General features: G+C 36.9%; 3 protein-coding genes across 3 annotated transcripts in view; 2 read left to right on the forward strand and 1 right to left on the reverse strand.

The window, feature by feature from the left end:
* Positions 1–3,863, forward strand: part of LOC139973230 (eukaryotic translation initiation factor 3 subunit E-B-like) — a 19,608-nt gene extending 15,745 nt beyond the window's left edge. The window contains exon 13 of the mRNA XM_071979765.1: positions 1,247–3,863. Within this exon, the coding sequence (XP_071835866.1) occupies positions 1,247–1,282 (36 nt within the window). The 3' untranslated portion in view covers positions 1,283–3,863. The remainder of the gene's footprint in view (positions 1–1,246) is intronic.
* On the reverse strand, positions 3,434–15,565 carry LOC139973231 (palmitoyl-protein thioesterase 1-like). The gene is made up of 9 exons (XM_071979766.1): positions 15,388–15,565; positions 12,924–13,033; positions 12,161–12,288; positions 10,377–10,535; positions 9,801–9,815; positions 8,604–8,694; positions 7,811–7,909; positions 5,785–5,856; positions 3,434–5,143 (listed from the first exon to the last, which is right to left on the reverse strand). Exons 1-9 carry the CDS (start codon positions 15,542–15,544, stop codon positions 5,009–5,011), a joined length of 966 nt encoding a protein of 321 aa, XP_071835867.1. The 5' UTR covers positions 15,545–15,565; the 3' UTR covers positions 3,434–5,008.
* A 2,304-nt stretch (positions 15,566–17,869) lies between these two features.
* Positions 17,870–23,187, forward strand: LOC139973304 (cytochrome P450 2J4-like). Its single transcript, XM_071979881.1, has 3 exons — positions 17,870–18,750; positions 19,673–20,626; positions 21,592–23,187. The coding sequence occupies exons 1-3, from the start codon at positions 18,390–18,392 to the stop codon at positions 21,768–21,770; spliced, it is 1,494 nt and encodes a 497-aa protein (XP_071835982.1). The 5' UTR covers positions 17,870–18,389; the 3' UTR covers positions 21,771–23,187.
* The last annotated feature ends 87 nt before the right edge of the window (positions 23,188–23,274 follow it).

The raw sequence follows: 23,274 nt of genomic DNA on the forward strand, positions 1-23,274 counted from the left end.
CTACATGTGGGAGAAATCACACACTAAAGTCCCATTGACTTTGTCGCGGCGTGTCACTGGAAATCAGACTTGCTTTTAGTCGGTTGCGGTAAGGAGTTTAGTTACTGTTAGCACGTATGGTGGTACATGCGGCATAGGAAAAAAGTTGCTTCGGGTTTTTCGTAAAAATATGCGTAAGAATGTTTGCCTAATCACAAAATACTGTTATGCAGTAGAACTTCTGAGGAATGTCGCCAAACGTGTTTATGGATTTTTAGGTGTATTTGGAGCCTTAATTTCATCATTTTATGCCATTTGTAAAATCTTGGGCGCATTTTCAAACTTAACAGTTCTGAAGCTTAACCGTTCTCTAGCCAGACTAGCCTAATGTACGTAGTTCTCACAATGAACAAAGCCTAATGTTATTGTTTTCACTTTCCAGTTTTCACCTACGGTGAAACGGCCAAAGTGGTTCAAAAGTATACTGATTTGGTGATTATATTTAGTATAGACATTTTTTCTTTCTTATCAATCGTTTAACATGATGACAGGTGGTTCTGTTAGATGCAACAAGCGAAGTAAAAAAAATACGTCGTTCCTCTAAGCTTATCGCGGGTATACTGTGTGTTGTTACGCGGGTATACAGCATGATGTTAACTGCCAAAACTGGATAGTGTATCGAACAGCATTTGTGCAAACTCGCGCGAGGGACTTACGATACCGTTACACGGTAGATTAGCGCACCTTCCCCGGCTATGAATAGCATTGAATCGAATGATCAAAAAATTTTCTCCCGTTGTAGTTGTGGTGTTTCAAAAGCGCGGAAAATACAATCCTTTATGTGGAACGTAATAATCGGTTCCAACTAATCGGTAGCGCAATGGATTTTGCCGATGCCGATTATTTACCGATTGTCTGATAATCGGCCCGATGCCGATTGTCTAACCGATTATCGAACACTAACCATTGATAATAGTTTTCCTGTTTATCTGGTGTCCTTTAAGTTTCATCTTGCAGTGGTTTGTTCAGTTATGGTCTTACAAGTGTGAGGGCAATGAATTTGAATTGAATAGTCATTTGTTTGATTGAATAGTCATAGTCATTTGAATTGAATAGTCAATTGAATAGTACAAAACACTTCAGAGAGCAAGAGGTTAAAGGTCATGAGTTATTTTATTGCAATGGATTCTGAGGAGAGTTTTGTCGACAGATATCGCAGCTATAAGTATGTGTTCCCATTGAACGTTTTCTTTATACATCTTGGCAGGGTGAGAAGAGATCTTGGACAACTGACTACTACTAGAAGGCAACATCGTGAAGCTAACAACTGCCATTCGGGAGAAAACAACCTCATTGAGGTCAAGCTTTCATATAAACCTGTGCTGCTGTGAGAAGAAAGGAACACTTGGCGACTCACAGCACTGTCTACCGAAACCACGAGCAAGTCTGAGAAGAAACATCAAGCCAATGCTTTGGGAGGAATGTAAAATAGACATACATTGGTTAAGGCATTGAGTGTTCAATCAGCAGCCAGTCAGTTCAGAGTGCTTTGTCAGGGATGACAAGGACTGTCTAATAGATTAAGAATTTCATGTAACTACCCCTTCCCTCTGACAGGAGGGAGGCCCATGCTTGAGCTTCATTCTGTTTTTATGATTCCCTTGTAGCTACCCCAATCTATTCTACCCCTCTATTCTATCCCACTCTATTCTACCCCACTCAATTCTGCCTTGGAGTCGGTTAGTCTTCATCTATCAAGGAGTAGTTTTTAGTCTTTAAATTAAAGGAATTGTCTAGAAGTCGTTAAACAAAGATAAGTTGTATTTTATGTGATGAGTAGAAAATGTGTTATTTTATGAAGTAGTTAGGGTTGCTGAATTGCATCTTGATAAGTTTAGGAAGTATTTATGTATTTGACTTGATTCTCCACAATGACTGGGTATCAAAATAGAAATAAACCATAATTAATATAGGTTGAGAGTATTCCTTGCATGATATTGTTAAATTGGTTTGAATTTGTCAGAAGCACATGTTACCCATGAAATCCTTTGGTATCTGTGGTATGGTATATGTGTTTAACTGTTATCATAGTGCAATACAATTAGTGTGGAAAGGACCAGATGGGAAAGGGAGGTGGTGGTGGGGAGATTTGATGAAACATTGATTTTGCTCTGTAATTATACATGGATTTGTAGAGTCAGCTGCTTTTTCAGCTGAATTCCCATTTCTGCAACAGGTTTAATTTAAGTAGGGTAATGAAGTTAAATGCAACCTGTAAGTTTTAACATGTGAAAACTTTAATTTGGTTTAGGCTTATTTTAACAGGTTCCTCAGTTCCTTGGGCAATGTGTGAAACTGTAATTTGCATCTGTAATCTCTGTATCATTTACTGCTAGGTCAACACCAATAAGCACATTTTCAAGCCTGATCACATCGGTTAACTTCATAACAGCGATGCATACTGATATAGTTTACAGATATTGCTAATGCTACTTGTTATGGGCTAAACCATTGAGATCTTTGGTATTAGTGTTGAAATAACTTGTATAATCCATACATGTTAATAACATTTTGGAATATTCTGCATATAAACACAAGTTTGAGGTTAATAAATTTTCCAAGAATAAATTTACTGAAGTTCTTTGATTTAGCTTCTATTATTTGGAATTCCTTTGTTGTTTACAGTGCATCTCCTACAACCAATAATAAAGACATGTTAAGCTTCCAGACTCCTTTATCATTTGTTTTGATATAAAGTCATTCAAGAATATTAAGTCTTACAAGTAATTTGGGAAGTTTACTTTCACTTTGTATGCAGGGACTATTTTTGCTATGCTTATCCCTTCCTTATGATAATCCCTTGCTATGATAATCCCTTCCTCAGTCCTTCCAATGTATTTGTTGACTATCTGCTGATTTTCTTACATTTCCATATTTTCCTACACCTTTGTTCTAGAAGGTTCAAGTATGATTTAGGTAGAAACTGGAGGCCATTGGCTGTTCCTCTTGTTATATTCAGATATATACATATTCATAAGTTAATTGTAATCCAATCCGTACATGGGTCACGCCATCTGCAATTCTGCAATGAAGTTAGTGATTACTACAGTACAGACTTCAGAGGTATCTGTATGTAGACTTTGTCTCCTCATGTAATTACAGCCTACCATACATGTGTTCTCAGCCTAACCATTAGAATATACATACCTGTACATACACAATTATAACGTGGCAACAACGATGGGATTTGTAAACAATTAACTTATGAATATGTATCTTTGTATGATACCTCTCCAACAAAACATAACCATTTAACCTGAGGTGACAATGGTTAAGCAAAAGCCAACATTACATCAAGCAGACTCATCAAACTCAAGTCAGTCATTACATCAACTCAAACTAACTATCTTTGTGTACATCCTCCCACACAGTTGAATACAACATAAACAAATGATGCCAGTGTCCCCTTTTATATTTGATCAATGTGAAAACAAAATTAGACAAAATACAAACTTGCTTTTACCAGAAATGCATGAAATGTTACACAAACCTTGTTGTAGTTGAAAATGATGCAATCCAAATATGAAAAAAAGTATATCCAAATATGAAAAAAAGGTATCTTAAACATTACACTGACACTTAGATATAAAATATGATATAGTTTATGTAGTCCTGCCATATCATCACATTTAAAATCATATTTTTATTTTTTTGTGACACTTACCAAGCCATTTAATACTTGCACCTAACTTTGCATAAGTCAACCTATGAGATTTCTTAGTATGCCACACTATACTACTCCTGATCTGTAACTTTATAAGTAGCATAATCCGAAATAATTTTGCAGACAATAAGGGAACCAGATTTAATACAAAAAAAAAACCCTCAAAGAAAATTGAACTGAATGCGACATATCCATTAGAGCTATGTTCGAAATGTTTTGCGGAAGTCTCATAATCTTGAAGTAGTGAGATTAATTACAATAGAGAATTGTTGTTGCACCCCCTTTGCTGACATCTACATGGTTTACAATGAACGATTACAGCCCATTTACATTACACAGTACACACAACACTGAACACATCAATCACTGTAGCTATGATGTTACATAGTTATTGAAATTATCACAAAAAATCCAATGCAATGTGCAGTTTCCATAAGATTTAATCTGATCAAAAACTGAGTATTTGACACAATTATACCAATAACCAGCCCATAGTAGTTTAGTCTGAAGATATTGCTTTGGAATCTTCTTTTTTTTTCTTTCATCCAAACAAAGACAAACATGTTTTTGTACGCTTACTAGTAATCCAAATATTTGGTACAGTGAGAGAAACAAAATATCAGACCATAGAAGTACACCAACAACTTAAGTTTATTTGCTTTAGCATCTGCTTGCCTTAAGCCTGTAGTTATGAACAATTGCTATGTAAACATGTTACGTAAGGTATTAACATACGTCATGTAACTGACTAGTTACGGTTCACGACCACACTTCCTCACATCTTACTAGAGCCAGGTTCTGCATCAATTCTGGTTTTCTTCTTGTTCACAAAGGTGTGATTTGTGGGTAATTAGCCCTCAACAGATCTTAACAATAACATCTTCAGTTCCCAATTCTCATTTGCAAAGTAAACAAGGCTTTGTACCAGCCGTGTTGAAACGAGTCACGACTTAAGGCGCTAAAATTTCACTTGTATATTTGAAAGGCAGGGAAGAAATGCTGCAACAACCAGCTGCTTATAAGATATATGCTGGTAACTAGAAGATATTAACCAATAGTTCTACAACTGTTCAATCATTGAAGCTTATTTCCTTGTCAAAGGAGCCTTTTTCCTTTTAACTCTTGGCTCAGTGAGTCTTTTAAGTAATGAAAGCCCTACACTCTTACACAAAAATGACCAAATTTTTTGAAAAATTTGAAAAAATTCTAGATTTAAATCTATCCAGGCCTATATAATTAATGCATAAGATTTAAAATTAAGTCTCCTTTAGAGTATCATGAGTAGAATACATTGTATGCTGTTCTTCATGTTGAGGTTGAGTTGAAGTAAGGGATTAGGTTAGTAACAAACCAATCTGTAGAGATTTGAAGATGATCTGTTGGTGAACTCAGGAATACCAGCTTCCCAGCCTTATCCATTGCTTGCAGACCAAGCTTATCCTGCAAGAAAAAAACAAAACAGATGGGCAAAATAAAGAACAAATTCTATGTTACTTTTGGTACAAATAGGATCTGTTATAAATATTGGAGAGTTATGATGACCCAAGATAAAGTACAACAGCAGACGTCTGCAAGTCTGCAAGGCAAATATCCTTCCCCTGCCTTACCTCTCTTATCCCCTCCAAAAATAATTCCCCATTCATTAGATTACCACACTGATAACCCAATACTGATTAAGAATTACATACCCATATGACAGATTGCGATGTTAGGCTAAGCAATGGTCATCTCTTTGGTACATAAAAAAAAAACACCTTGTACTGTAGAATTTACACAGAAAAATACACTAGTTACTTGAGATTGAATTCAGTGATAGGATTAAAATGAGATGTGACCAGCTGCCTCACATTAAGACCAGACCTAAACCTGGAGATGCCCATGAGCAAAAAAACCTGGAGATTTTACAAGACACTCTTTGTCAAATAAACCTTATACTTTTAACATTAAATATCCACAGGTTCATGTAAATTTGCTTTACTGTGTATTACTGGATATGTAGATCTCCCGTAAGGATGGTACATAAACCTGTGAGTTTTACAGTGAAACAGTGAGAGTTGTCAGGTATTGTAAGATAGATTTACCTTCAAATAGAGATCGCTCTCCCCTAAGGTGTAGAGTTCCTTTGCTTGTCCTGGTTTATAGAAGCCAAACCACTGAGAAAAATAAAACATAATATCATCAATTCAAGAGAAGGGATGAAGGCAGCAGCTTGTTGCATTTATACTTTATTATAGTCCTAATTTATAGCCTAAATATGTCTCAAAGTGCAACATTTCAGGTCGAACCATTCAATTTTAGGAAGGACCACAAGACCCCTCTGCGAAGACCTCACCCTCTCCTATATAAGTTCTTTCTTTTGCCTCTGGTCCCTCCACAAAGGTCAGTGGAAGAAAATCTGACCCTCCCCCCACGACCCCCCCCCCCACCTCTCTTTGAAATCTTGTGAATGCCACATGAAACAAGTCACAAGAAGGAAGTATTACATTTGTAAATATTCATAAATCCAGCTGTTTCCCATTATGTGGTTTTGCTTCATTGATATTTTAAAATGCACAGCTGGAGGTTTTTGACATAGGCTAATCGATTCAAAGTTATGTCACATAGAATCTTTGTACTTGTAACTTGCCATTGATGTATGGCACATTGTATTATTTTCTTTTGGGATTAGGTGAATCCTTATCAAATCTAGCACTTTTGGACAAGGAATTTGCTCTTTTCGCAAAAATTCCTATTGCGCTCACTTGACTGTAGGTGACCCCTGTGATATCATTGTGCTGATTTGGTTGAGGAAAACTCTCGATCAAGCTATTCACTGCAGCACTAACATTACACTACTAACACTAGGCCGATATGACACTCTGTCATACTGTTAAACTCAAATGCCATCGAATTGTGAAGTAGGAGGTTGCAAAAACGATTCTGAAAACCGAAATTTAAGTTTCTTTACATTTCTCAGTCATAGAGGCCCTCTAAGTCTCCCTAATTTTGATATATGCCTTAACTCATCAAGCCACGATTGCCTTGTTATTCTAATGTGCATACTCAATTGTTTATCTTCGGCCGTGATTACCCCATAGGTGCAGGAAAATATAGATCATGTTACAAAAGAGAGTTGTACACTACTACATAAGGCCCTGCTTGACTTAGTTCTCTTTAGCAGAACCAACAACACTACGCACGGAGCTAACTTAGTGATGCACACTGACACGTAAGGACGATATGCATTGAAGGCATGTATATTGTACTGAAACGGTAAATGTTTTCAAATTTTTTAACTTTTGAAACTTGTATATGGAATATGGAATCTATCAGGCGCTGTTTTTTTACTGTGGTGTTCCCTTAACTTGTGTTTCTGCTCTCATGGAGTTGTGACTTTCTGAAAGCCTTACATTATGGCAGCGAGACTGACACACACCCAAAGCTTTATATTTCGTGGATTAATATTGCCTCCACTGACTGGAAACTAACTGCAAACACGATTAATTGCAACAACAAATGAAGAAATATCTGAGATGTTGATATCTTTCACAAGCTAGGCATTTCAATTGGGACAAGACCTCGATATCGTACGGCACAGTATGTATACTGGCCTATAATAGCAACTAATCTTACAAATAATAACCAGATGTTGAGGCAGTATTTTTAATCATAATTTTACTTTTAATTGAAGAATTGCTACCCAAAATGCATAACCAATGTGTGAACAATTCTAACAAATATTTCTTTCTCTTGTAGCTGCATGTTTATTGTAAGAGTGAAGTTAATAAATGGTTCACTTTCTTACAAGAACTATGTGGAAAGTCCATTTTTAGTTTTTCGCGTTTGTTTTACACTCCACACATTGACATCACACGGTGACCTGTACGTTCACAAGCTTTTACACATCATGTTTCTGGTCAGTGAGAATCTGCTAACTTTGACATTAAATTTCTCTAAATTACTGTCTCTTTCGACTAAACGGGAACCACAGTATTGTTTGTGTACTAAAATACTTCAGTACGAGCCCAAAAAAAACGGAGTTTATTCATCTCCTGCAATGCATGTTAACATACCAACACGCTGTATGATTTGCTCACATCAAACTGTTAACATTACAGCTACCCTTACCTCTGACTCCTTTGGTTGTACCATTGTATCTTCAGAGAACATGACCATTACAAACTTATTCAGCTTCTGCAGGTTTGTTTTGTAATCTTTGTTCACAGTCTACGGTAAAAGAGAAAAATATTTACAGATGTTAAACACTTTCTATAACTTACATGGTTTTACTATCATTTACTAAAGTTGTTATAGGTGATATGAATTAATATAAAACAGCTACTACCAATGTCAAACGTGTTAACATTTTATCTACTTAATATTTTGTGTACTGTACAGCACTACTCAATCCCCCTTACGAGTAACAAGCATGTTAATCACAGGACTACTGTCACTGACAATATTAATTCAATTATGATTTAATATTTCTCTCACACGGATTGCATTGATCCAAGAAGTAATATCATAAGTTCGAGCATTCTCTCTACAACAGGGGTGGGCTACCTTTTTGGATGAATGGGCCAGATATAAGGAGTGAAAAAAATTGCCTGGGCCGCACCTAACCAACGACCTGCTGTTGATTTCAAACCTTTCAAGCAATAGGTGTGTGTACTTAATCTGCATTCACAAAAACATAATGTCAATACATTACAGTTGATAATTAATGGGGATATTAGGCCTACATGACAGCATCATTAGTGCCGATAAATTCTAAGTAGCTAGCTTGATTTTTTGTGATGATGTAAAATAGATTGATTTTTCTTTTTCTTGAGACATCTCACAGCCGCAAAAAATCACTGACGGGCCGCATGTGGCCCGCGGGCCGTAGGTTGCCCACCCCTGCTCTACGATGAAAACTTACCGTTTCTTGATTGATGTCTGCTAAGAATACACTGGCTGTCCGGTATTCTTCTTCATTCAGAGGATCGTGCCAGTATTCAGCTTGTACAATACTATGATATGATGAAAATGATAATTGAGTTGATCTACCACTGCCAAACAGGCCATATAAACCAGAATATATAACATAGCAAACACTTCTATAGCTTAATATCAATCATAATAAATATATAGCGCTTAATACAGCGTTCATTCATACTTAGTAAAGATTCCTAAATCCTATTGGTCCATTCAGGTCAGCTGACCGTGGTTAATCCTGTGAGTAACGCACGGTAAAATTACGGGGCATCACTTTAATAAATCTTTGGTTATATGTAACCAAAAATGTTTTGTTTTATGATTTTTCCCCCACACAAATGGTAGTGTATGAATGAACGGGGTTAATCAACGGTCTAGCGTGCGTTACTCACATGATTAATGCACTCCGGGTGTTAATGCTATCGCTGGATGCACTCAGGCTCCGCCCTCGTGCATCGCTTGCATTATCCCCCGATCGTGCATTAATCCTGTGAGTAACGCACGCTAGACCGTTGATTAACCCCTTATTTCAAAGCTTATTACAGAAAAACAGATCCAGAGAAGCTTCTACTTTTCTTAAATAAATTTGACAGATACGTTTGAAAAATTTGTGACATAAGTTTGATAAATTTATATTCAACAATGTAAATATCAGAAGCCCACAACCACACATTTCATTCAAGATCCGTATTAACATTATTAAATGATCGTGAAAAGGTTGCAAATATTGCATTGAATGTGATAAATACTACATATGGAAGGTTCTAAGAAGCTGAAACAAGTAAACGCAAAGGTAACTCTACATACTGTATTTGGTTTTTTTAATGTCCAATAAATTGAAGACCAAATGCATGAAGCTGCTTCATCATGTGTTTAGAAAACTGGCTTTGATATTAATAACAGTGCTGTAGACTTTGCAAAGAATGTTTCCATTACCACTTGTTAGACGGGAGTTGACGAATACAACTTGACAATTTTTTTTAATTGATCTTTGATACCATTAATGTTATTGCTGATGACATAGGAGTATATCTCAACATGCCATACATGTGGATAACGTCAAAACTGGCAGTGTCTGCTATGTTACTCCCAACAGAGAGACCATAAACTTTAAAATAAATGAAACTTGAAGAATACTAACCTGTCCTGAATGTATCTTCATTTGTAAATGTTTGCAAACATCAGGAATTCCATTGGAAGTAAGATGGTAAAGAAAGCAAACAATGAATTATTTGTTGGAGGAATGTCTACAATTATTAAACAGACCAAACTAATGTAGAAAAATAAGTAGGAAATGATATAAGCATTCCCACATACTTATTACTACTAGAGTATGTAGAGAGTATTATTTGGGATGAAAGGTACCAGTGGCAGAAGGTATTTGCATTTGATGGCACCAATGTCACTTATAGCTTGGAAGCATATCAATTTTGAAACAGGTACATTACTAGTCTCCATAAACTACTGTACCAATTAATGGTATGAAATGTTACATAGCAGTTACAAATCAACACGAAATTGTCTGGACACATTTGTAGAAATAAACAAGAGCTCTCAAAGAAATACTTCTTAAAATGAAAAAAGAACATCAAATTACTTATGTCAGAAACAAGAACAAACAGAATAAACTGGAACATGTGATTCGATTGACAGTGCATTAGGCTACAATCAGCTAAATGGTTAACAATCGGGTCTTTATCAATAACATAAATCTCACTTGATGTAAGCTCCAACATTAAGAAGCTTCCTAACATAGTCACACAAGGTGCTGCTCTGTCCAGGACAGTGTGGAAGTCCATACACTCCTTGGTGTTGCCCCCCAACAGAGATCAGGTTACGCATGGGAGGTGATGGGCACCTCTGAGCTACAGCACGTCTGAAATACAAAGAATTCATTTTCTTCAAAAGTCAGTTTTAATAGTTAACATTGCAAATGGTCAAATTGCTGTACAAGTCCAAACATGTATGCCAGTTTTTTTTACACAGCAACCATACTAATGTTGTAAGAGCCAAAAATTCATAGCCTTAAACCAGAAAATGAAACGTTTAGTGGTTCCGATGTCTAAAGACATATTCATAGTGTGGTGAGCCATACATACTAATATTCATGTGCACACCAAAATGAAGAGGATTATCTATGGACTAATGCAGCAACATATAAAGGAAGGTACCAGGAGACAGTTATCATATTGAGTAAAGTCTATTTAGTGACATAACATGACAATAGCCCCTAAATGGTTCCAAAATTATTTTGGCACAAACAAACTGGCTCAAAAATATTTTTGCCCCCCAATCCTTGAACCTGAAGAATTGTGGCTCCAAATGGTCCAAAAAATATTGGGCCCCACGAATTTAGGCCCAAAGAATGTGTCACAAAATGCAATTGAGGTGGGAATTAAATTTGGGTGCCCAAATATGTGCCGGAAGTTTTTGGGGCTAAGCAATGTAGGCCTAATTGTTGTTGCTAACAACATGTTAATACTAAGTAGTTACAACATACCAAACTGTATAAGCTAAATCAAACATACTGTTGCACTGATACTAAACTCCCATTACAATACATATAACTTTATAGCTAGTCATTTTCTTTCTTAAAATAATGAAAGATATTGCCCAGATTATTTCAGTGTCTGGCCAATGAATCTTTCATTGATTACTATATTTTGATTTGAAGTGAGAAAAAACTGTGAGTAAACTGTACTGCCAGAAGCCTATGTAAGAAATATGTATAGATCAAAATCTTGAATCTTCTTCAGAGTCTAACGGAATTGAGATCAAAATAAGAACACATTGAAACCTGAGACACAGATGGACGGACAGTTAAAATTGGACAAACGAGCAATGACTTGAGCAAAAATATTCAGACACTCTAAACTTTTACATATTTTGATTTGGTGAGAAAATTTGTTAATGTCTTTAGCTTGATGAACTGTTATCTTATTCTGAGCAAAAACTCAGTAGGTTTGGTAACAGTATCACACTTTGATCCACAGAAAACAATATGCATTACCCCATATAAAACAACCTCTCAGTGTATATGTATGAAAGCCTGCACTGTTTTACACATTTGAATTTTGGCAAAAGAAAATTCTCATGATTTAATTTATAGTATTTTGTACTTAACAGAACTCTATATGCACCTTTTTCTGTGAGACCAATATATTGTTAGTAAAGAACATTACATTTGCTTCTCCTGTGATTCAACATACCCCATATAAAACAACCTCTCAGTGTATATGTATGAAAGCCTGCACTGTTTTACACATTTGAATTTTGGCAAAAGAAAATTCTCATGATTTAATTTACAGTATTTTGTACTTAACAGAACTCTATATGCACCTTTTTCAATGAGACCAATATATTGTTAGTAAAGAACATTACATTTGCTTCTCCTGTGATTCAACATACTGGCTCTTGAGTACAATTAACATTTAACTGATGACAAAAACTCTTGAACTGATGTGGAATGAGAGCAGGTCTGAAAATTCTGCAGTAACTTACAAGAATTGACCTCCTTGAGAGAATCCAATGGCATTATATCCATTCTGCAGCTTGGTGTCATTGGCTATGATGTCACATGCCATTTTAATCTGCTTGTTGACATTCAGAAGAAACCCATTAGTAGTGTCCTACAAGAAGAGAAAAATGTACTTACTGCTTACTTAGTGCTTACTTCAACAATACCATTACCAATCATAAGAGAGTGGACAAACATCTACAAAGATAGGATGTACTGTACAGTATATGTTAACTACAAGTTATAACTAGTGCTTACCTCAAAGGCTCAACAATACCATTACCAATCATAAGAGAGTGAACAAACATCTACAAAGATAGAATGTACTGTACAGTATATGTTAACTACAAGTTATAACTAGTGACTTACCTCAAAGGCTCAACAATACCATTACCAATCATAAGAGAGTGAACAAACATCTACAAAGATAGAATGTATATGTTAACTACAAGTTATAACTAGTGCTTACCTCAAAGGCTCTACAATACCATTACCAATCATGAGAGAGTGAACAAACATCTACAAAGATAGGATGTATGCTAACTACAAGTTACAACTAGTGCTTACCTCAACAATACCATTACCAATCATGAGAGAGTGAACAAACATCTACAAAGATTAGAAGTATGTTAACTACACGTTATAACTAGTGCTTACCTCAACAATACCATTACCAATCATGAGAGAGTGAACAAACATCTACAAAGATTAGAAGTATGTTAACTCCAAGTTATAACTAGTGCTTACCTCAACAATACCATTACCAATCATGAGAGAGTGAACGTAGACACCGGGGACATTATCCTCTATCATACTCTTAATTGAGCCCATGCTGAGTGGATTACAACAGCTGTCACCTTAAAACAGAAATTAGGCCAAAAAACAGAATTTCAAACAATAAGACAACTTTATTGGTAAGTAGGCCAAGGTACAGTAAGAATTATAGCGCACTGTGGAGTCCACATGTTATGATGTTATCATAGCAGTGTAGTTACAGTTAGCCCATCTGAAGAATTGAGTCCCTCAATGGTCCTCACAAGTCAAATGATGATTATGTGATGGTGTTAAACTAGGTCAATCATTACTCAGTCATTCCTGCTTTGTTGGTTAACTTGTGTTATCTCAATGTATGATCTATTTTTTGCATTTTCAATATGAACTATGAAGGCTATGGAAGTATTGCCCAGTTAGATTTCTACATCTTTCCTGTGGTGTGTAACTGTTTATCACATTTGTTTATAAATGTACGTTTATGAAAAGTCACACTCAGCTGGCATCTGAGTCCTGGATATGCACTGTATACAACATACATGATGTTATTCAGGCGCGTAGCCAAGGGGGGAGGGGGATATCGCTAGTAATTTCAAATAGAAAATGCTTTCTATGCAACTTGCAAGGCCTGGGAAGTGCCATTTCCAGCCAAAATTTTCTTGTACGCTTCGCTCCAACCCATGGTGGCGCTACGCTTACATAGTTTCCAGTGCCAAATCTACCGCTCTGATAATTTGCCTACAGGTTTGCCACTCCCTTGGCAAATTCCTCGCTACGCGCCTGATGTTATTCACATATTAGCGGACAAATAAGGGGTAGAGCGCTCACTTTTCATCTAGCTGCCTGGTGAAGATGGGAATACAGCAGATTTAATAAGGACTAACAGTCACACTAATACCATGGCTGCCGGTAATTAAGAAAAGGTAACACCTTAAAATGAACAGTACTGCCCATGTTCTTCATCCGGCTGCCAGGTGAATAACATAAGGTGGCATTCCTTGTTGAAAATTGCAAGCTCTGGGTACCGACTTGCAAATATTACGTACAGAATGGTTACCCAGTTGTCCTCATTAGCCTACTGTACATGGCATGGATAGTTGAGAAAAGTGGTATGGAAGTGGCATTGAAAAATTAAGCGAGTCTGAAGCAGCAACTTATTACCTGCATCTATAGATGCTCTATTTGAAAGTGCTCTACTACTTGTTTACTGAACTTGTCTGAGTCATATTTTGGGGAATATTTTTGAAGATCATATTTATTTAGAGCTCTTCTGATCTTCCTGGAGGTCAAGTTTTGTATATATATATATAGATACTGCATATATCAATAAGATAGAGAGAGCTTGCCAAGAAGCTAAATGATTATGCAAAATTCCTTCGGTTGTGCAGATTTCATGCCAGACTTTTTGCGACAAATTTGGGGTGCTTCACATGTGAACATATCATAAAGATCACCTACTCAATAAGTATTTAATTAAATCCATTACAATGGATCTGGCCACAATGGTGAATAATAGGGTCACACATTCAGGCGTGTAGCCAGGAATTTGCCAAAGGAGGGGCGAACCTGTAGGCAAACTATCAGAGCCGTAGATTCTGCATTGAAAACTATCTAAGTACAAGAAAATTTTGGCTGAAAATGCCCCTCAGATCACTGAAAATGGCACTTACCAGGTCTTGTAAGTTGCATCTATGCTTGAAATTACTAGCGATATCATAAAAACATACACAATAAAATATGCACAGGGGGGCAGTCGCCCCCTTCGCCACCCCCCCCCCACCACTTGGTTACGCGCCTGCACACATTGCTTGACATCTGACATTCATGCTGCCTAGAGGAATAGCCACAATGTTATGAAAACATGTAAAAGATAGATAGGGTAACACATTGCAGAGGTAAAAGCATATGTAGAATTAATTTGACAATGGGAAATGGTTGCCTGTTCAATTCTTCTAAAATGGGCAGTATTTACCCAAACATATTACGACGATTGGTATCCAAATTTCATTTATATACCTAACAAAAGCTTGATTTTATGTTATTTGGAAAGTTATACAGCTCTGTGTATCAATTGCAAATAATGGAAACACTATCTGAGAGGATCAACATTGTTTAAAAATACGAACCTTAAGAAGTTAAATGTCTGTGAACATGTTATCTTGTTTTGTTGGAAACTTGATTTATTTCTAGCCTAATTATAGCTACTTACAAAGAATTTACCTATAAAGCATATGCAACACTAACAGTAAAACACCAATTCAGTCACATAACGCCGTAACCTATAGTGTCATTAGTAATCTACGACACTACAGTAGCTAGGCTAAGACAGAAAGACTTTTAACACGACCTGACCTAGCCTTAGGTATAAGGCTAATTAATAGTTGTTACTGTAGGTAGGCTAGGAGTGGGATACAATAATTTTCAATGGACTTGAACGAACCCATCCCATGCCAAATGACGACTGGCACTGGTCCATCCCTCTGTAACTCTCCGTGTACGAGGATGGCGGTGCAAACGACGCTCAAAACAATCTTCCAGATCATTTCGGAGAATTTTGATAGTTCTACGTCCTCAAAGTAAGGAACTTGTGAGGGCATATAACTAAAATTAGCATAACAGTGCAATATACAAGCAAACTACGAAACCATTCTCATAACTTCTAACTTATTGCTAGATCCTTGCAGGTTCTTTTTGTCTGAGCATTGCACATAACAATATCAACTGAACTTCATAAGAACACTTCATATTTACCAGAAGTATTGTTTATATATGTTTTGTTATGTTAGATTGGACTAATTAAGTTAATGAGGTAGCAACCATTAGCGTTTTATTGTAGTATAGCGTTTTATTGTATCAATTGACAACACCATTTACGATCATATGACTTTTGGTCATGTGTTCAAGTGGTGTAAACAATAACATTGAACGTTAGGTTAAAATATTGCGCGCCGTTTGAACCATATTTATGTTGCCATTGCAGGAACTTGTGTTGCCGTCTCGAGAAGTTATTTTGCAGCGGCTTAAACGTAGGTTGTTTGTCACGAAAACTTAGGTTGGCTTCGCGGAAAGTTAGGCTGCCGTTTAAGAAAATCGTAGCAATAGTTTGTACAGATATGGTGTCTTACGCAAACTGTGCTTGGAAAACGGGCTGAGTACGTTATTGGTTTGATAATAAAATTAGATTCATTGTTGCATGGGCGTACGTACTATCACTAAGTAGCTATAATATAGGATATGCCTGTACAGACGTGTATACCGTGCGCATACGGAAAGGTACAGCGGGTATGCATATATTGTAACGCTACATGTTAGTACTCACTACTATTAATAGGTGTGTAGACTCGCGCACAAGGAAACGTCTCATGCCGGTAATCTGACCTAATTTCGAATGAGGTTTAACAGAAGTGTTAGACACCACCATCGATCCCAGAAAATACACACACAGCTTGCTACCGTCGGTAACTAGACACTAGTGTACAGTCAATACATATACAGCTACGTTCAATACCCACCACACACACTGGCGGATCCAAGGGGGGCCCCCCTCCAAAGGTGAGCCAAAAAATGTTTCCGAACATCCGCTAAATCATATGATTGGAAATTAAAAAAATCGAGAGGAATAGCAGTGGTAGACTAGTCTAAACCTTTTCGTTTTCTGGTTTAAAATTAAATGCAGAGCTCCCAACTGACCCGCAATTCGCGGGAATTAGACCCGCATTCTAACACCCAAACCCGCTGACCCGCACAAGCGTCCGAAAAACCGCATTGTAATTGTCAAGTATACATAAAAAAATTGCATCAAATTTTGACTTAGCAACCATCATTTCTTTAGCATTTAGCATAATAGAGTATAAAACCTCCTTTACAGCATCATTTGAACCTCAAATTAGCCTATAATTCTTTTCATTGGGGCGAGCAGCGAACATTTTCATGCCACGGGAAAGAATGAATTATCACCTACTATTCAATTTATTGATGTTACACACAAAAAAAATGCATATTTCTCAGAAAATTTTGGGTGACAAAAGCCTTTCTAAGTGCCACCATTTTACATGTAGGCATCACCAGGATTCCAAAAAGATTCAAAAGGGGAGGGGGACACCCCCTTCCCTTATACCCCTCCCCCAGGACGGCGATTCGTGGCATGGACCAGCATTTGCCTTCTCAAGAGTTGGGAGCTATGTAAATGTATGAGCATGAGGATTTACAGTTTAACACCATTTTGCAGTTACAGGCTGGTTGTAAGAAATTTATAACCTATGAGAAATAAAATTTCTTGAGAAAGATGATCCCAACTTTGTTTTATAAATATTTTAGAAAATTACACCTGTGAAACATTTTTTTTAGAAGTAAATTAACATCACCATTGTACACTTTTGTCGCACCAAATTGCATCTGAGGGCATTCAGCAATAGAAAATTTTCCAAAGGGGAGGGGGCACCCCTCCCCTTAGACCCCTCCCCCATATCACTCTAATGCCACTTTGGCCCCTCCCAAACAAAGGCCCTGGATCCGCCAGTGACCACACAGTGTACATATATAGCAGCGATTGACATCTCAGCGGGGAGTTGTTATGGAACTCCCTGATCTCAGGTCCAGATACAAGGTAAAAAGGTATCACGTTTCACTACTCTCTGCATTTTGAAGCGACAAGAAGACAACTTAACTTGCAAGCAACGGAAAGTTTACTTTTCAGAGCGCGGTCATGCTACCGATGTTGACATTTATGCTGTAGGCAAATCTTGATGAAAAGAAGACGTTGTGAACATACTCTAATTTCAACCGTTTGGATTATGGGGCCTTTGGCTATGCATTTATAATAGCGCGAATACCGACGGGATGAATCGTGTGATGAATCGTGTGATGAATCCTGAGATGAATCCTGTGATGAATCCTGGGATAGCTTCAGGTTGGTAAATGACCCTGCATATATTTGTACGTTTTCGTACTGTGCATGTTGAGTGCCAGGACACTTTTAAGTTTAAATGGAACAGGGAGGGTCGTAGGCTTTATTGTTTGCCCACTAATTTGTCTTAGCCAGGTTATGTTCCTTTGACTGCGGACCGCAATGAGTAATAGGTTGTTTAAGGTCACATATTTTATTGAGTGACTAGATCTGTAGGAATATTGAGCAATAGGCCTACCTGTAAGCCTATTCAAATATTGTGAATGTGATTTCAAATGTGGACATCGCGGAACTAGCCTTCTTACTACACGAAGTCTCTGCAGGTATATGATCATGAAACTTGAATCTGTGGAAATACCCTAGGCCCAGACAAGTGTGACACAACTAACACAAGCAACCTGTCTTCTTCACCTGACCTTGCCGTGGCCCAGCCAACTATTTCCAGTGGATAGGCCTCATTAAATAAGTACAACGGATACTTACTTAAAACATCAGTTTAACTTTTAATAGATGTCCAAAACTACACAGCAGTCACAATGAGCATCAGTTTCCTGTTCGTTCCGTGCCTTGTATCATTTATTTTCATCATATGTCTAGTTTTACTTTGCAAGAAAGATGTCAGTGAAAAGGGAAAAGATGGATTACGTTCTATCCCTAGCCCATGGGCTTGGCCTGTCATAGGTAACTTGCCAGATCTGGTCTGGGCAGGATATAAACCAGAAGAACTGATGATGAAGTGGATGCGACGATATGGTCAAATTTTCAGCTTTCAGCTTGGCTTTCAGTCAGTGATAGTTTTGAATAGCTATGGACTAATAAAGAAAGCATGGCATCATCCGAAGCTTCAGAATCGTGCTGCTCCATTGGTTTACATAAAGGCATTGGGGCCAGGCAAAGGTAGGCTAAAGGTTCTACTGTAGTTGTATAGCTTACTTTTGTTTCTAGCCTAATTTAAATCTCAGGTTTAATTTCGGAGCAATTGCAGAATACCCTGCAATTTTGACAAATTTATCCAAATACCAACTTTTTTATGTTTGCTTATAGTAGTTGTACCAGAGGTCATTGTCTTAAACTCCAAAAGTCACAAAGTAGGATTAATATTCGGCATAACTTTTTTTCTAATAGGGTTGTGAATAAGTGGAATGGTTTGCCTGAGAAAGTTGTACTTGCATGTAGTGTCAATGGGTTTAAGAATGCTTTGGAAAAGCACTTTAAGCATTGTAATCGGGTCTGATTGTTTGTGTCTTCAGTTTTTTTCCCTCTCCTATAGGGTCCTTGATGGGGACTTGAGTGTCCCTCCTGATCCTTTTTTACTACTAAAGTATACTAAACTAATTCACACACGCAGTCCTTTTTGATAACAACAACACATTGGTTACTAAAGGGACTACCGGTCATAATCTGTGTGATTCACGAGTTGCGGGATATTCTGCAATTAAGCATGCTTTCATTTCCAAGCCTGAATCCCTCACTGGGATAGTGGAATATAATAACAAATATTTCTTTTGGTTTATGGTCGATGCATAGGTGAACAAGCAATAAATACAGTACTGTACATGACGAGACCATTTGTTAGTGTTTCCTTCAAAACTACTGCAGCCTATTGTTATGAGGACTGAGTTGGTGAAAGAATTTTAACAGTCTCTCACTTTTCTCAGCCCTTGATGCTTTCATCAGTATAGGCATAATACCTACAGTAATAAGAAATGGAATTGGACTTGAGGAAGAGACCTGCTCTACTGGCCGACCAGATTTTCAACACAGCATAATTATAACATGAAGTGAAAATGAAATCCTTGTTTGTTTTGTTTCATTTTAGGTTTGACTTTTGCCAATGGAGAGGAATGGAAGCAATGCAGAACATTTGTTTTGAACATGTTTCGAAACTTTGGAGTAGGGAAGAAAGGTTTTGAAGAAGTTGTAAGAAATGAAGGAGACAAGTTAGTCAAAGAAATTTGTAGACAGGGTCATGTGTTGGACGTGTCTTACATCTTCTCAATGTCAAGTTGCAACATCATTTCCAAACTGGTTTTCAACCAACAACTTGAATATACCGATCCAAACCTTCAGGAACAGGTTGCTACAGTTTTGAAACATTTTCAACTCGCAGGACCTGGATCATTGAACAGCATGACCCCAATTTTTGCTCATTTTCGTATCGGACCCGGACAGAGGATCGTAAATAATTACAAAGTCATGAAAAGACTTTGGTGCAAGCAAATTCAAGATCACATCAAGAAAGGCGAAAATTCGGAACACGAAGACATCTTGGATGTGTATCTAGCAGAACTGCAGAAACATTTGTCAGCCGGTACGAAAACGCAGTTTAAGATGCATAACCTTCTCTGGCTTCTTCGAGACTTGTACCTGGCCGGAACAGAGACAACTTCGACTACTTTGAAATGGGCAGTGCTCTATCTAGCTGCTCATCCAGAGAAGCAGAGGAAATGTCATGAAGAATTAGACAAAGAGTTCAGTCAAGACTGTGTACTTAGCTATGCAGATCGTACCAAGCTGCCTTACGTTAATGCCTTTATAATGGAGACCCTACGATTAGGGGATATTCTTCCTTTAGGAGTTGCTCATGAAGCAGCCGAAGATGTAATATTAGAACAATATTTGATACCCAAAGGAACCATTGTAACCTCCAACATAAGGGCTGTTTCTATGGATGCTAACATCTTTCCAGACCCTGAAAATTTCAACCCAGAGAGATTTTTGACTGCTGATGGTAATTATAAAGCCATTGAAGAAATGATGCCATTTGGAGTTGGTAAGATTATACTGTATGATAAACTTTTTCAGAAAAAACTTTTAAAGAATTTTTATCTAAAAGAAAAGTTTATGTATAAAACTAATTGTAAGCAACATGCTTTTGATATCAGATGGCATAACCTGAAATCTTTATTTGAAGTTTAATGATTTGTTGTTGATAAAATTGACTAATGATCATAATGTCTATGTGAATTGTACATTGTTTGGATTCTTGATGGAATGATAATAATAAAAAATTAAAAATAAAGAACTTTTTCAGAAATACAAAATCCGATTCACAACTTATCATGGCACATTAGTGGTCATACCTTCTATTGTAGCACTTGAACCACAGGTGGAAAAGTTGCTGATATATTACACTGAAAATCTGATTCAAAGTCTTGAAATATTGATGTCAGAAATCTGGTAAATGTTATACACTGTCTGTGAGAGGGAAGTGGTTTAACATATCATATTTATCATGTTGATGCCCCATGTTTAGTTCAAGGGTTGGCGACAAATTCATTCATTCATTCATTTAAACATCAGTAAACTCATGTGCAAAAATTGTTAGGTCATACAGTAGATGTAGCTCAAGAGGGAACATTTCATTTTTGACAATTTTATTACCATCAAAGCAGTCGGAAAACTAATAAGGCAGTTACTGTAGGTAGGAAAGCATGTGGTATTTACTATTTATTTCACCAAGAATTCTCTTTATTGACACAACCATCAACCTACTACTTGATATTTCTGTTGCTTTGTAATATTTACTAAGTGTTATATAGTGATGTTGTACTGTACTGTACATTTGGAAATTCAATTAATTTACCAATTCTGTTTATAAAAACCAGCAATCTATTTAATAAGGGTGCTCTTTCTGCACTTAACAGTTAAAGATCCTTGACATGGTGTAAGCAAGTTAAGAAATTTACCTTCAGTAAAGTACAAAGTGTATTTTGATGTGTCTTCCTTTCTTTACAGGGAAAAGAATTTGCCTCGGGGAGCAAATAGCCAGAATTGAACTGTTCCTTTGGATTACTCGCCTTCTAAAAATGTTCGAAATCAAGATAGCAGACAAGACTGTACCCGACATATCACGTGCAAGTACCGGACTTGTCAGAAGTCCACTGCCTTTCAAAGTTGAATTTGCTGAGAGATAAAGCGGGGATTCAGCAGTGAGGAAGTTTCCAAGTTTGAAAATGTTTCCAAGTTTTAAATTTGTAGAGAAAGGTGCCAGGGTGTGTGGTGTATTGTAATCCAATCTAGAGGGTTAGTATAACAGAAGTGTAACTTTGTTAAGTGAGAAATCGTATGTGTAACTGATGATTTGCTTTATACTCATGCCTTTTTGAAAAGTAGGAAGTTACTGTATCTGCCTAATGCTGCTGTATGTAGTGCCCTCTCTAAATTAAAAGGGGAAATGCAAAATTGAGTGCAACAACTGAACATGGTTTTCGTCCCATCATCATTCCCAAAAACTTTATACAATTACTGTACCTCATTTATTCCACCCATAGTCTATGTAACTTATTCTGTTTATCTAGTTAGCCAGCTTACAGTATCTTCTTCTTCTGTAGCGGGTTTGGGTTTGGGAGCTAGTTTGGTATGTCATGCAGATCTTCCATTTAACAGGGGGAACAGGATACTCAGAAGTCATCGAAGCTCAGATAATTAATAACTTAGGGGAACAAAGGGAGAAGCTGGAATTAGAGATAAACATTCAGATAGACTCCTTGTCTCTCTCTAGTCAACCACTACTCTCACCCAACAGACGTCCATTGTATGAGAAAATTGATGCCCTATGTACATGACATAGTTAACAATACAAGTGAATGAGTGTGAACACACGAGGAAGAAAATAGTAACAGGCACCTGCTACACTATCTCTATCAGAGTCTCCGAGGTAAAGCATTGATAATCATTTCATGGGATGGTGTATCTGTGAATTATAAATAAAATTTAACATTGATTGTTTTGTATGTTTGTTGAATGTGTTGTAGATGGATATTTCAATCTGTGTGATGTTTCTTTTGTGGGTGCATTTGGACATTGCTCGCATAGAAAATGATTAATTCAACACATTCGCAACAGCCATGAACAATCCTACTACTTTCTGATTCTTCAAAGTAGTTTCGACAGCTGGAATTTTATATTCTTTATATACATGTATGCCAAACTTTATTCACAAATTTAGCTCTTGAAATTGTGTAGTATAATTATCGTATTATATTTTATAATGTATCTTCAATTTATTCCCTTTCACTCTATATTAGCCAAAAATGTCTTCATTACTATTTACTAAAGCCTAAACGACCTGCGAATATGCAAATCAAATATGTAAGTTGGTGTTGCAGTATTCAGTCACTGGAAACTCAGATGGTAAATATTCCACAAAACAGCGGAAAAATGGCCATGATTTCCATCCACCGGTCAGTTTTAACTTGCATGCAGTCAATGACAATCAAGTCCAAGCTTGTTTCATGTAATACATGCAAAGTTACAGGCAATTTATGGTGCTAAAATGTGCTGCAAATGGTAATTAATATCCTTACCTCTTATGCTATGGGCATTAAAAGGGACAAAAATTGGTTCTTACTGCCAAATTTGCCAATGAAATTTTCGTAGGAATCAATGGATAGGCGGTCAGATTATTGTTACTTGTAG

This window comes from Apostichopus japonicus, chromosome 9 (genome assembly GCF_037975245.1).
Source record: "Apostichopus japonicus isolate 1M-3 chromosome 9, ASM3797524v1, whole genome shotgun sequence".
NCBI classification, from domain to species: domain Eukaryota; kingdom Metazoa; phylum Echinodermata; class Holothuroidea; order Aspidochirotida; family Stichopodidae; genus Apostichopus; species Apostichopus japonicus.

Excerpts from the sequence above, each read along its gene's own strand:
- LOC139973231 (XM_071979766.1), bottom strand. The coding sequence starts at position 15,544 with ATGCCCTCACAAGTTCCTTACTTTGAGGACGTAGAACTATCAAAATTC. Across the intron at positions 10,536-12,160 it reads TCTCAAGGAGGTCAATTCTT|ACGTGCTGTAGCTCAGAGGT; the intron begins GTAAGTTACTGC and ends TTTGTATTTCAG. Across the intron at positions 5,144-5,784 it reads AGAGCGATCTCTATTTGAAG|GATAAGCTTGGTCTGCAAGC; the intron begins GTAAATCTATCT and ends TTTTTCTTGCAG.
- LOC139973304 (XM_071979881.1), top strand. The coding sequence starts at position 18,390 with ATGAGCATCAGTTTCCTGTTCGTTCCGTGCCTTGTATCATTTATTTTC. Across the intron at positions 18,751-19,672 it reads GGCATTGGGGCCAGGCAAAG|GTTTGACTTTTGCCAATGGA; the intron begins GTAGGCTAAAGG and ends GTTTCATTTTAG. Across the intron at positions 20,627-21,591 it reads AATGATGCCATTTGGAGTTG|GGAAAAGAATTTGCCTCGGG; the intron begins GTAAGATTATAC and ends CTTTCTTTACAG.